The 15,565-nt window shown below is 29.6% G+C and overlaps 1 protein-coding gene across 1 annotated transcript in view; it reads left to right on the top strand.

The window, feature by feature from the left end:
• Positions 1-680: 680 nt before the first annotated feature.
• LOC107171924 (BTB/POZ domain-containing protein 6-B-like) overlaps positions 681-15,565 on the top strand; it is a 34,438-nt gene continuing 19,553 nt past the window's right edge. Inside the window, exon 1 of the mRNA XM_089219560.1 lies at positions 681-1,424. Within this exon, the coding sequence (XP_089075686.1) occupies positions 701-1,424 (724 nt within the window). The 5' untranslated portion in view covers positions 681-700. The remainder of the gene's footprint in view (positions 1,425-15,565) is intronic.

Below are 15,565 nucleotides of genomic sequence, written 5' to 3' on the forward strand. Positions count from 1 at the left end.
TCATCACATAAAAACGAGAATTTTGTCTGTGCAATATCGTTTTATTTTTTCGATATCAGAACTACAAAAAAAGTTATTCGTGCTTAAAAAACGCAAAATTAGTGTATTATAAAACAATAAGAATTTTTTTTGTATAAGTGATATCGAAAAAATAAAAAAGATATTGCACAGACAAAATTCTCCTTTTTATGTGGTGAAAATTTCGTTTCTTAGTTAAATAACTGTATCTTTCTCGGTTCTTTCCCGCGCAAAACAGTTTTTGCAATGTTACGCACTAGTAAGACGGAGACAACACATGCGGGTGAAACGTCCTCTTAAGGTTTATATTTTTGCGGGCACTCTAAAAGGGTCGCATAGGCTTATAGACCAGCGTATTATCATGGTTCGATTCCAAAACCGAAATAGATGAATAACATTATCGTCGTCGTCGTCTTCGTCATCATTGCAGAATGATAGCCCAAACAAAAGAACCGGTAACATAGAGATTGTTACACAAGCGCTCGCTTATTATTATTATTATCATTATTATCGCGTCATTGTTATTTACATAATATTCGCCAAAAAATACGGCGGCGCGGTCGGACCCGGTTAGGTGGGCGGGCGGCGGCGGAGGGGATAATAATCGTCGAGGCGGTCTACCTTGAGAAATCGGTCGGACGGCCGCCGCCGGTGTTCGCCGCCAACACGTTCAATCGCGTCGATGTTGTGCGCGCGGCCGGGTGACATGCAGCCGGCGAGACAACGTTCATCGGGCGTGTTGAAACTGGGCCGATACATTGTGCGGTGTCTGACGGCCCAGCCGGACATTTGGTTGCTGTTCTTGTACAAGTGCGGTCAGCTGGTGGCGGTCAACCTGCACGAACCGGTGGCGCGGAGCGTGGGCATCTTGGACGAACTGTTCCAGGCGCAGCAGGGATCTCCGCCGGAGCCGGACCAACAGCGGGAACGGCGCGAACCACGGGACCGGGAACGTGCGACCCGACCGGTCGCCATAGGATCTCTGCCGTCGTCACCGCGGCCGCCGACCGACGGCCGACTGTCACATCGGGCGCCGTGCGTCGCGTCGTCGTCGTCGTCGTCGTCTTCGTCGCCCGACGCGGTGTCGCGCGCGTTGCCTTCGTCTCCGTCGGTGTCGTCGTTGTCGCCGGACAACGACCAGTACCGCGGCATGGACGAGGACGACACGGGCGACGGGTACTCCGACTCGGACGACGAACCGTTCGCATGCATAGCCGGCCGCCGTTTCTCGTCCACCGGTGATTCGCGGAGCCGTCGGAGCAGTTCCGGCTGCGGTAGCAGTTACTACAGCGGTGGTAGCTGTTACAACAGCGCCGCCAACAGCCCTTGGAGCAGCGTGGCCGGTCGCCGCCACAACAGCTGCACCGACATCGTAGAAGTGGTCGACGTCGCCGGTAGTTGCAGAGGTACGTCGCGATCGCAAAAACAGTTGTCGCTGCAGTGCGCGCATTTACTCAATGCGTCGATGCACTTTGCGTCTCATAGATTTGTTCTTTGATCAACGCTTATCTAAACCAAATAATATTACGTTTCGATAATAATTTTAAACACTATTTTTAATGACAAAAGTGTTAGGTTTCTTGATTTCAACATCTAGATAAAAAAAAAAAATAAGACATAACGAGTATATAAGTAGGTATTTCAATAGGTATTAATTTTAATCAACTGCTAAATGGTTTTTATTAAAAAAAAAAAAAATATCAGTAATCTTTTCGCATTGAGTACATTACTGGCGTCCTACGTAGGTACTTGTTTTCAACTGTATTTATAATTAAAAAATCGTTTTATTGATTATTGATATGATGTTATTATGTTGCTTAAATAACATTCGAGCAAGACTAATTATTTCGTTGTCTATTGGCAAATAATTTTACATAATAATGATTAAAATCCAAATTGATTAGATATACGTTAGGGTTTGCGTGTATGTACTCGTACTATGTAGATCGCGAAATCGGAAAATTTTCTCTAAATAGGTACTCCTCAAACCGCGGAAAATTACTTATTTATGATAGTATACAACAATCAAACGTTCGGTTAATAGTCCGACGCCATTGCTATTCTTACCATCGAAGACTGTACTTAAATTTATAAGGCTTTACGAACCACTGCGCCGGTTTGGCAATTCCATGTGCTAACACACTAAATCGATGATGTTTATTCATCTCTCTTCACGTATTATACTAGAGTATAATGCAGGAGTCGTCACCGAATGACAAATTTTCACTCAGCCCATAATCAAGAGAAAAATAAGTTAAATCAGATGATACTATGCCTTCTAGAGTTATAGTTATCATAGTTTATCGTTTTTGTTCATTAATTACATTAATTTATAGCTTGCAAATAATTTCCAGACTCCTAATGTTGTAGCTCTTCAAAAATATTAATTGGTTACTCCTGGTAGCGAGTCGTGGTTGATAGATTATCACTGCAGTTTATATAGAAGCGAACAAATTCCATCATATCGTAGATCCTATTATTATATATTACGGTTGGTCCGTTACTAGAGTTATTGAAATGTTATTATTCTCAACGCACACATATTCGTATGTAACGCGTGTGCGACTATCGATAAACAACAATCGACCAAATACCATAATATTTTCAAAGACCCGAAAACAGACCAGTAGGTCACACGCGATATCATATTATTATATTGTGTTAAAATACGAAGCGATTTTTTCTATGTGTCTATAGTCATATATTATATTATATTATATATAATAATAATATAAGCACTAAAAATATAATTATAATATGCCGGAGTAGACTAATCCGTTTAATATTGTTTGTGACGCGTAGTGCAGTTAGTGGTAAACTTCATGTTTACTTATGATAAATGATAAATATTATAATCCATCTATAGACTACGTTTTCAGGGTTGAAATATATTATGCATATTTATATACTTTTTCTTTTTTATCTATTGACGTTTGTTTTAGTTCGTTTTGATCTACTATGTAAAAAATTTTAAGAAATAATTTAACGAAAATATTCAGTATAAAAATTTGTTTATTGTAAGTAAAGCTTACTTAATATTTAACCGTTCAGGTGATTTCATACTCTTGTTGCCCTTTCCAATATTTCAATATTGTCTAGCACTGTGTCTCACACATCTCATTAACACTTAACGTGCGTATGCAGTCTCGAATACATTATTTTGAATGTATTTTTACGAACCACAAAACTTTATATTATATACTAAAATCCACATTATCTCAATAAATCTATAAAACCCCTCAAATTTATGCAAATGGTTAAACACTAAACAGTTAAGAATTTTGTATTAATAATAAATAATAACCTATATGATGACATAATTCAAATTTTTTTGATTAACTAACCGATATTTACATTATATTTCATTAAAGGAATAAAGGATGTACTAATATGGTGCCCAGTATTTAAAAAATAATTTAAAAAATCCTATAATATCAGTACCCCAAGTTCAAAATTAAAATAAAAAACTTAGATTTGAAATAGTTAGAATGAAAAATATATATAAACGTTCCATTCAGAATTGTGTATATAGATACACAATTCTGAATATTTTAACTATGAAAGAACTTGTCGTGCAAAGTGAAGCACTCCGATAAGCATTAAGCATATAATTCAAGCATCCCCTCGCACCTCCCAAAAAGTAAATTTAAAGTACATCATATATAATTATAAATACTCATTGACGAACATTTTAATGTCAATAAACCTCGATACTTTATTTACACTAGGTTCTAGAAAAATCTTGATCAAGGATGAATAATATTATTATCTTATCTTGACATTTTGAATAGTGAAGAAACACAACTAAAGCAATTATATACGAAATTTATTAAACGAATTTAGTCAATAGACTTCAAAATAAGCATTAAGTACATTTAAATCGAAACAAACATATTACAATATTTATACGAAATAGAAATCAAATGAATTGATTATTATTTAAAAGAATATTGTAAGTAACCACAAATGATAAATTAGTGTTTTTATGTTTTGCATATTATGCTATATATTATACTATTGCTGTGTAGTACTTATTAATAAATGTTTTATATTTTCATCGTAAAAACTATAGTTGGGGAAGGTCGAAGTACTTCACAGAATATTAAACAAAAGTTATTAAAATAAATATTTTAATATTGCATACGAAGAAATACTTAAAACCTTTATAGTTTTTATACGATAAGTTATAAAATAAAATTATTCGTGTGATGTGAAAAATGGCACAGGACAGCAGAATGTTTGCACTCTTCGAAAACCAATCACAGTGGTGTATTGTTATGTATTATTATTATAAATTTGAAAGTATAAAACATTGAATTATAATATTATAATTCCATCCAAGCTTAGTTGAAAGTTCAAAACCACACTTGCTTAGATTTATTCAATATTTATCACAATTTTTGCCTTTTCGTAGTTTTCATTATAGGTAAGATAACCTGATAACTAATGAGAACATTAAAAATAACTTATTCAAAGATGTAATTTAAATAAATAGTTAATTTATAATAAAAGTATATAAAACTTTTTGGCGCTTTTTACTAACCAAAAAAGTGTCAACAAAAGATGTCTAAATCATGTAAGTTTATTGCTATTTTTAAAATTAAAAAAATAAAACCGTAACCAAATAAATAAATAATAATAATATTCTATACTAGTTTAAAAAAAAATATATGCTTATAAAATTAAGCTTTAATAAAAGCCATAATTCATACCATTTGTACCTAAATTTACAATTCAAGCAATTTTCAATTAAACATTAGTTAAATGCAAAAAAAAATATTGTAAGTTTGTGTAAGCTCTAAAATATTTATAACTGAAAATCATATTCATATTCACGGTATAAATACAGTGTAAAATAATAAAATTAGTTAATTAATATACACATTGGAGATTATAACAATGTAATTTTATTTTATGAAAGTATAATTACTTGAGTAGGTTCCAAGACTAATTTAATTAGTGTTTACTGACGATGTATGACATTTTAGACAGCTTAAACATACATTTTTAAATCAATTTACAATGTTATTCGAATTTTCGTTTAATCCATATAATAGACAGTACCATTGTGATTTTTCAATTCAATGTTAATTATGAATATCTAGATAATATAGACAACTACTTATTTATAAACCAGAGACTTCGATTAACTCGATGTATATTATATATATAGTGTTTCTCGTGTCCTCGTATTATTAAACAGGTATCGTCGCTGTAATAAACGAGTTAAATTTGAATTCGATAATAAACCATTGTTAGTGAAATAGACTTTATAAAAAAAAAAATTGATTATGCACTTAGGATACGGGTGGTTCAGTATTTATTTTCAAGGATAAATTATGTAATACTATGTTTATATTATTACTATTTTCTTAATATGATAGATTGAAGTAATTTTGAAAAAAACACATTGTATTTACCATGTAAGTTAATAACTATACCCTAGAATAGTTTGAATATGTTTGTGGTATTTTGTGCACCTATTAAGTATAGAATAAAATCATAATGTACGTCAGGGTGGTCCAACCCCGTAGCGCTCTAAGCCTTTTTTTGACCCTCATTAGAAGACATATATTTAATAATAATAAGTGTTATAAGTACATATATGATGAATTAAAATAAGAACTAAGGTGGTGGGAGATAGCGCGACGGTATCGCAGTGCTAAAGTAATAGCTAAGTATTTCACATTTCTATAATTGAAATATTTTTTGAATGAATAAAAAAAACAAAACCAATTTTGTCGAAACTGATGATCCATTTTCAATCGGTTTTTGTTAGTTTTCCCTATCATTTAGATAATTACTTAGAATTTCCTACTTCTGGATGCTCGAAAGTTCCAACTAGATTTTCTACCAGAAACCACAATCAGAGTTGAAAATTGAAGCACAAAAAATAATTTATTCCTAGATTTCTTCTTAGTTGTACCTATCTAACTTGTTTTAAATTTTTTATATTTGTATTAATATTATACAGTACTCTGTATTATACGTAAACAAATATATTTCATTTGCTTTTAATAATATTTTCATGTTCAAGATTAACATATTCCATACATCATATCGACTGTATCGAATACTGGTATAAGCTATAACTATTGAACAGATTAATATCATTCCAATTAAAAAAAAAAATATGCAAATTTTTTATAATTGTATTCATCAAGACCGTACGTTATGTATATTTTTAAATTATTTAGAAGTACCTATTTTCAACTATGTGTTTAATATTATTTAAATTTAAAAAGCGCTTTTGACATTACACTGTACCAACCTATTATATTATGTTAGTACTTGTATGTTACATTTGGATTCTAAAGATTTTCAATGAACTAATACTGCAATCATTTAATATTTTACATTTGTTCCCTAAACATTCAGTTAAGTTTATTATATTTTACTAATTACTCAGACTGAATGATTTTTAAAATTAAGACAGCATAATTGTATAAATTATTTGGACGCATACCTTAGTCCTGTTTAATATCTTGTTTATTTGCTATACATCTGTTAACATTTCACTATATATAACGTCATGGTGTGATCATCAAAATGAGTGCAGTGTACCTACCGTAAAGTCTAAAAAATAAAAATTTTAATTATCACACTTACTAATTAACTTAACAGTGAATTGTATAAAACATGTTGAAATAATGAAATAAATTATGATAATTACCTATCTGAGTGAATACATAATATTAAATAGGTACCTATAAATGCCTGTCTATAATTTACAATAAATTTTGAATTAAATTTTTCAATAATTATTTTTAGTTATTGAGTAACATAATTTTAATAAGTACCTGTGTAGTTTATTTATGACGATTACCTTGTCGAATATGCATAACAAATCAGGATTATTATTTTGAGTTTTAAATGTCCTTATTCAGAAAAATATTACGTAATTTGGTATCACAATCCACGTTGATAAATAGTTTAGTTTGATACACTTAAAAAAGAACCCACGACATTATTTTCTATCATTTAACAGTCATAAATCACTATCGACAAATATGCAATATTCTAATAATATAATTCAAAATATCTATTGTTTATTGTCGTTAAATTAAAATACAGATAAATATTAAACCTCGCCCCATATTAATTATATAACAGGTGTTGGCCAACATGAATACGTCCACGAGCCACATGGATAAATACAATAATGATATCAAGAGCAAAAACTTGTACAAATACATTTTATAATTTTTTCGTTAATAAGTAAATTTTGGTTTTATTTTAATAAGACACAAACCGCATAGGACTATAGCTATGACGAAAGCCGCATGCCGAAGCGGCTCGCAAGCTTCGATTTGACTACCCCTGTTATAAAAAAATTATAAGTTATTCAATTAAAACTTGATGAAATATATCAAAGCTTCTATATCGTTTTAACTAGGCTTAGTGTATCACTTTCAGACTTAATTAACTTCCGAAATATCAGCTTTAACAGACAGAAATATTGTATTAATCCAAAAAAATCACAATATTATAATTATTATTAATATTGCAATATGCACAATCAAATTTCGGGTAACATAAACTCGATTCTTTAATTTTTGAATTAAAAATCGTGCAGTGCATAGCCAAATGACCCAAATATGAAGATTAAATTTATTTCAGTTACCTAAGTAAAATTCACAAATCATTGATAGGTAACATAATATATATAGATTTTCTTGCAAAATCTCGGTCGTTTGGATAATTTTGGTTATTCTGTATTCAAATATCTTAACATTATTGAGAATTGAGATACTCCATTCATTTTCGGATGATATTCTCCGCAATCAAGATTCACGATTAACCAAATATAAATCATATATGTATATAGATACATTTTGAGAACTCGTGAACAAATTGTTTAATAAGAAATTAAAAACTCGTTTAATGAATTTACAGTATTCTACATAGTTTTGAGTTGTTGACCCATTCATAAATAGGTACCTATGGATAGCATATTATATTATATTATCAATCAAGACACGTATTTACCGAAGGCAAATAATGCATTGACTCGCTAAGTCAAATATTAAACGTCACTCAAATACTAGAGGTAAAATGTCGGTGCACATTAAATTTAAATCGCATGCATTATTATTATTAACATAATTGACGTTGAAACCATCTGGTATAGGTATACCTACCCTATCATCGACGATGTATAATATAGGTATCTACTACCTACAATTTAGCTCTCCTTTGGTTACAAAATAAGACGAATGGCATAGAAGACAGAACTGAAACATAGGCACCTGCCTACAATAAATTATTGCTAATTACATATATTGAGTCATTTACTGATATGACATTGTAATAGTATCTTAAAATAAGTTTGAAAATAAGATCCACCATTTTAGAATTTGCAAATATCAGTCTTCGATATATCATCACACAATTATTGTTATTAATAGTATTGTTATTGTTCGACATAAAAATATTATGACATACATTTATCATTTTTACGCATACTATAATAATTTGTTGTAGAATTATTATTGCAAACTCAGTTGTTTATGAATCTTATTTATGATTCATGAATAAATCACCACTAAAAAATATACGCAGATCATAAATTGCTTTGACTGCCGAGTGTATCTGAGTAGGGCCTAAATATAATATAACCACTGACCCACTTGGATATTTTAACAGGTTATTTGTCGATCGCAAAATATAACAATATTCAGTTCATTGTCACCAGCTATCATATTCGAAGTAAACATCATTAAACCAAACCAGTAACTACAATCATCTATATGCATCTCTCGCTTGAACGATGTAGTCATAGACAAGGTTCTAATGACAATAATAAAAGCTTGACTTCAACGGGTTTAAAGGTTTAATTAATATTAAATCTAGGACAATTTAACTTCAAATCATATTTTATACTTTTAGATTCTGATCGGAGTGATGAATGTATGGATTTTACATAATGTGTTTATTTTTATCTTTTTTATTTATCGGTGTTGACAATAAGTAGTCGAAATTATTTTCCCATTTTCAACTTCAATATTTTTTCTGCTGAGAAAATGAATTGTTCATTCGTGAGGTTTTTTTTAAATTATAAATAATATATATCCTCTAAAACATGGGCCATTGGGCTTAAAGCGATAATAATTAGTTCATTATTAATTGTGTATAGTTACTAAATCTACAATTGGGCGGGAAGGGGAAGGGGGTTAAAATTTAAAATAAGTACCCAACCATTAACGCTGGAAATCCAAAAAAAAAAGTTCAAATGTTGACAAAATTTATAAAAATGAAGATTTGTAAATTATTTTGTTGTTAAGAATTTATAATTTTTTAATTTTTATAACTAAGAATTTAAAATTTGAAAAAAAGTTCCACATAAGTAGTAAGTAGTTAATATTGTAACAATAAAACTAAACAATACATAAACACAGTTTTTTTATAGACATTGTAGTTTAAAATTTGGATGAAATTAAATTAATTGTTTTGTTACAATTTAAAAATATTATTCTTAAAATTTTTAAAATATATTATTATAATTTAAGCACACGATGACATTTTCAAATACAATTTATGCAGTAAAAATTAATTTAACCTTAAGTATACGCGTATAGTATTAATGCCTAAATTGGTAAAGTCATTGAAATCAAATTTAACAGATCCGGTACCGTTACTTCTCTAGACACCTTATGTACAGCTGCAGAGGCCCACTTTTTAAAAAATAAATTACAAATTCTATTTTTAACAAATATAGGTGGAATAAAATACGAACAAATTCATCATCCAGTAGTAATTGGAGTATCCTATAAGTGTCAATAAATTTGAATGATTATACTTAACCTATATTTTAGTATCTACGTTTTATCCATTAAAATATACTGACACTCTAAGGAAGCTATTTTCAACCCTGCTTCATCTCGCAAAGTCTTAATCTTTTATACAAATGTATGTTTTTATGACATCATTTCTACATATTTTTATTATTATTGTACATTTGTATACTATTTATACATTCATGACTTAAGGCTATTAATTATGAATTTATCATATATATTTCTAAGTAAACTTGCACTTAATGGTCTAATATAACGTTTTAAAATTTAAACTTTAAATAAAATAATATTATCTATTTTATAACATTAACTTTAAAATTATAGAGGCACACAAAAGTTAAAGGGTAACTTTAAATTAACTTTAGTCAGTTAAAACAAATAGATACCTTTGCCGGTCTTGAGCAACTACAAATCCACAAACAACAACGCACACTAATGATGAGTAAAACGTCCAAATTATTTCACTGTAAACATTTAAAAATACATTGGTATTGGTAAAGTAATAAAATATACATGTAAAACATAAACATAGATCATCATATTTGTATTTACATTAATTTATGTTCATCTAATATATCTTAAAATATATTCAACATATTACACATATTATAAATAAACTTGAATAACCGTTGAACCTTATAATTATTTAGCACAATTTTTAAAAATATGTCTAAGTTTTAAAATTCTTATTCTATAGCGTATATAGTTTTTAACTATCAAAATTTTAACAGTCACTTTTGATTATAGTTCATAAACTAAAGATGTTATTTCAAAATAAATATGTGATTTCTAGTTTAAATAAATTCAACAACAAATTGAATTTCAATGCTGTGATACAGAAAAAAATGTGTTTTCGAGCTCTATAAAATAAGTGACACATTACATAACAAACGACCTGCATACTCTACCTTGAACCATAATAAATACTAAATATAGGTATCTGAATATTGTGTTAATAATCTTTTACTGAGAAATTATAAAACTGAACTTAGAAAACTATAAATCAATAAAAAATGTTAATATTGCTAATATAATTTTTGGTTATTACATCTGTAAATAGGAAATTCAACTACAATTATACAAGTTGAATTGTTTGCATAAAGAGTACATTTTGATTTTGATATATTAATTTTTAGAGCAACAAAGAAACAAAAATTTAATTGGTTTTTTACTCACTTTATCTCCTGGTAAAATATGTTAGTCTTCTGCAATACTATCACATACCTTATACATATGTTATAAATCGAGTCTGAGCTTAAGGGAAAACTAAAAAGACAAACTGTGAAAAATACTAAATAAATTTCAAAGTGTAGTTTTAACTTCAAACAGCAGTCGATCTTAGATACCAATATCTTTTTTCGAATACGATGATTGACAGTTCAAATGTATAGTACTTGATAAAAATTATACTTTACGCAACTATATGTAACTAACTTAGCCGAAATGAGAGTTAGTTTCGGGCGTATTCAGTCAGATTGTATGTTTTTTCTTTTCATAATACATTGTAATATAATTGTAATTTGCGAATTGTGTATCTATATTTTATTAACATATTTTCTGTTGGCCAATTATAACCGAGTCGACGTTATTATGAATGATTTTTAAATATTTTATTTCATATGATTATCAACAAATGACAGCCCATTCGAGTATAATAATATACATTATACACGAATAATAATACGGTGTTTTAACCAATCAAATTCAATTTTGACGTACTACGATTACTCCAATTTTCTGTGATTTCGCAAAATCTAAAACTCGAATACTCTAATATTATTTTAGAACATTGGTAGGTAGGTACTAGTTTATTTAATTTATTAATTATTGCTGTGACAACTATCGCGAGGTTGAAAATGATAAGCAAAATTATGTTTTACCGATATCATCATTGTTATATACGAAGGCCATGCAGTGAATTTGACATTTTGAACGATCCATTCGATAAATCTGGTTTGTTTAATTTTATAGAATAAATTATGTATGCAATACGAGTTATACAAATAAATGACATAGTTCAATCGACTTTTTGATTTCGTAATAACCTGTTGTTTAGCTTGACAATGTTTGATATTCATTCATTTATTGTTATTACATTATTAGGTATTCGATTAAATTCATACTGTTTTATCATTAAAATAGTTCTATAGTTGTAAAAATATTATTAAAAAAGCAATCAATAAAAAATAATTTAAATCTTTTAAAATCTTATAAAATTATATTATAACCAGTATAGGTTCGGACGTTCATAATATACATCCTATTTAAACATGTATTCTGTATAGAGACGTATTTGTACCAATTTATGTATTCGGTATGCACATAATACAAATCACAAGATACAATAAAAATACGATTAAACCGGAGTATTAAACAAATAATAACAATGTCTATGACTTATATTATGAGGACGCATCAGGTTCCGTTCAGAGCAAAGCAAATATATGCATTCAGCATTTGTTTTGTAATCTTTAATTTTAAAATAAATTGACATGGGATCAAATTTATAGGCAATATTATTATCTGGGACGTTTCATCAACTATAATTTATGTTTGAATTTAAAAGCTAGTTGTGAGAATTTTAAAATTTTCATATTTGTACATACTTAGTCATAACTTTTAAAGTGCGTTATAAGTTATAGCTCTATTTCAAAAGTAAACATCAATCAAATCCCATTAGGCTCCCTAGATTATGTTCTTACCTTTTAGAATCTTAAATAGGTCAATTCACTCTAGTATAAAAGCCAACAACTAACAAGTAACAACATAAGATTGGCGATGTTGAACGAAAATGTGATGCATTGTACCTACACCTGTGAAAAAGAGAACAATTCCGCGTGTTGGTTCGGCGTCCATTTATAAATTTCACTAAAAAATCCACTTGTCATTAGGTAAAGGTACATATATTTGCAAGGACATATAGTTTAATAAAAATAAACACCAAGTGTGTTGGTCAATAACTGATCGGTGATGAAAACACCGGTTAAATTTATTCACTTAAAAACGATCAAGTATCTCGTTTGGTATTATTCATTTATGCGGGTTCAGCGTGTCTGTATGAGAATTCGATAATTTCGATCTCGTTTTTTTTCTGTAGCATTTGTTTTCGATTGACATTGCGGTATGTCTACGATATTATTATGGTGTGCAACATATACCACAGACGTAATAATATAATAATTCTATTATTTTGTATATGCGTTTATTGCTGCAGCACACGTTCGACACGCAATAAAACACATCACGTGATACCTATGACTGATGACTGCGAAACATGACTAAATCTGTAGAGCATTTTTTGGAAATCTCGCAATTTCGTCGAAACTCCGAATGTATAACGCATATTATATTATTTATCAATTTCCACGTCGAGATTCTGGTATCGAGGAGACTTCAGCTTCTCACGCTTCACATAACATTTTCATATTCAGCCTGTTGGTTATCGCACCTATGTAGTATATATAGACGTATAATTTATTAAAAAAATTGTTCCTGCAAGCCGCGTAAAATTCGTGAATTTAGACGTCCAAAACCGACAAAGCTCAGAATCGCGGTTATCTGACAAAAACGCTGACCGGTTGCCGTTGATCACACACTACTACTTGTCTAATCGATGCCGTAATTAGGTTATACCGTTTACCCGCGCACGGTACCATTATAATATTATATTATACTAAACCTGTTCCAATGTACCTATACGTTTTCGTGGTCAAATCGGCCAACGCGCGTGGCGCGTTTTATACCGTCTTGCAGAGGATAACTCCTTTCTTTCGGAACGAATGTCTGAAGAAAAAAAAATAGAATAAAATATAATATATTGTACCCACATCACAAATGCATACGTGAAGCAATAATCGTATAAGTAATACTACTATAATGCATTATATGTATACTACAATGCAGGTAAAATATTACATATATAATATACGGTACCCGAATCGTATGCCGCAATTGCAAACATTACGCAATTTTACGCACTCGTATACCTACCCACTCATTGCTGGTAAATGATAGCAATACACATGGCGTTCGCAAACATCAACCTGGGATTTATGTCTCTGTAATACTATTATTATGAGCAGAAAAAAATGTTAAAAAAATGTAGGTGAGAGTGTATAAATAGTAAATGTCTGGGATGCTGACGTCATCGCGCGTTGTGTGCCTATAAGTACCCGTTAAAAATTATGTTACACTATTTATGTCTAATATGTCGTGTACAAAACGAATTACAATGCAAACACCAACATAAATTGGGAAATATTGAAATAACCTAGTGTTGTTGTTTTTTTTTTTTTTTACACCAATCATTGTGTATTTTAGGATATTTAGATTTTCCATTTAATTTATCGTAGTTTTCGAAAGTTGTACAACTGTATAGGTATTCTACGTTATATAGACAGGCACAGATCTGATTATAAGAATATATAATTCATCATTCGGGCGATTAAAATCATGAAATTTATTTCAATTGTACTATAAAAAATAATTTTACAGTCGGATACACCATAATATTATACAAGACAAGTGTCTTTAAATTTATAATTACAAAAGTAAATATGATTACTTTATTTTAAACGCGTTTGCATTAAAAGATAAAAACGATAGTCTAAAATACTTATTATTAGTTATAACATTATAATGTATTATTATTGGTATGCCTTATAATTAGTTTCCTTCAAGTTTCAACCATTTTCTGTAAAAATCATCAATATATAATTTGGCATTTCATCATATTCGTTCAATTACTTCCTTCCTTAATTATTATTAATTGAATTTAGAGTTTACGAAAAGAGAGTATTCTACGTTACTTAAAGTTTAAAGCTTATAAAACTATTTAGTACTGTAATACTGAATGATGAAGTTATTAATGTTTGTTACTCCTTATATTTGCACAATTTCGAATATCAATTTATAATAGTACAAAGTATCATAATTCATAAAATACGTTCATAGTGTAGTCGGTTATATATAAACATTTACTAAAGTAATTTAATAGCTAAATTAATTTTAGTAGAAAACAATTATTATTTGAAATCAATCTATACAAGCAATTAGTATTAATTGCTTTACCATCATTATTTGTACTAACAATACTTCATTATTCTTTGAAACTAAGTTAGTAACGTATAATCGTAAATATGTTATTATTATTTATAATTTTCTGTATGTGTATATTATATTATAATGATATTCACCCGGAAACGAAAAAGCAGACACATCAGCATATAAAAACATTACGTCTCCACAATCCATTCTAATCAACTCATCTTCCTCATTTGAAATTTTCGGCATAATCAATCGGAAAATATTGGGAAAATGGCAATATTTTTTTGGGGAAAATCTACCCCTCGCCAACAAACCGAGAAGTACAAAATTATTCGTTAAGAATTTAAACTACCCTTCCAGTACAAAAAGAAGAGAGGAAGTAATCGTCACTCGAGCCAAAATAGGCCATTCTCGCTTAACTAATTTAACTTATCAAAATTTAAAAAATCAATGAAGATATTTTTATACATTTTATGATTACATTTTAAAAGTAATCTATGTTTAATAAATTGGCGCGCTACAGATAGTGTTTGGAAAAATTTTAAAATTCTAACAAGTGCCCCGTCTTGCCCCCCTCCCCCGTTTGGGATGCCCATGTACTATGCCAACATTGCAGCATATTATTTCTCCATGCCAATATTATAATTTATATAATTATATATTTATGTGTGTGTGCATGTGCTCTCAACGCTCGTGATTTATTT

The sequence above is a fragment of the Diuraphis noxia genome, unplaced genomic scaffold (assembly GCF_037042655.1).
Source record: "Diuraphis noxia isolate RWA-SAM2 unplaced genomic scaffold, SU_Dnox_SAM2 contig0002, whole genome shotgun sequence".
In the NCBI taxonomy this organism is placed as follows: Eukaryota; Metazoa; Arthropoda; class Insecta; order Hemiptera; family Aphididae; genus Diuraphis; species Diuraphis noxia.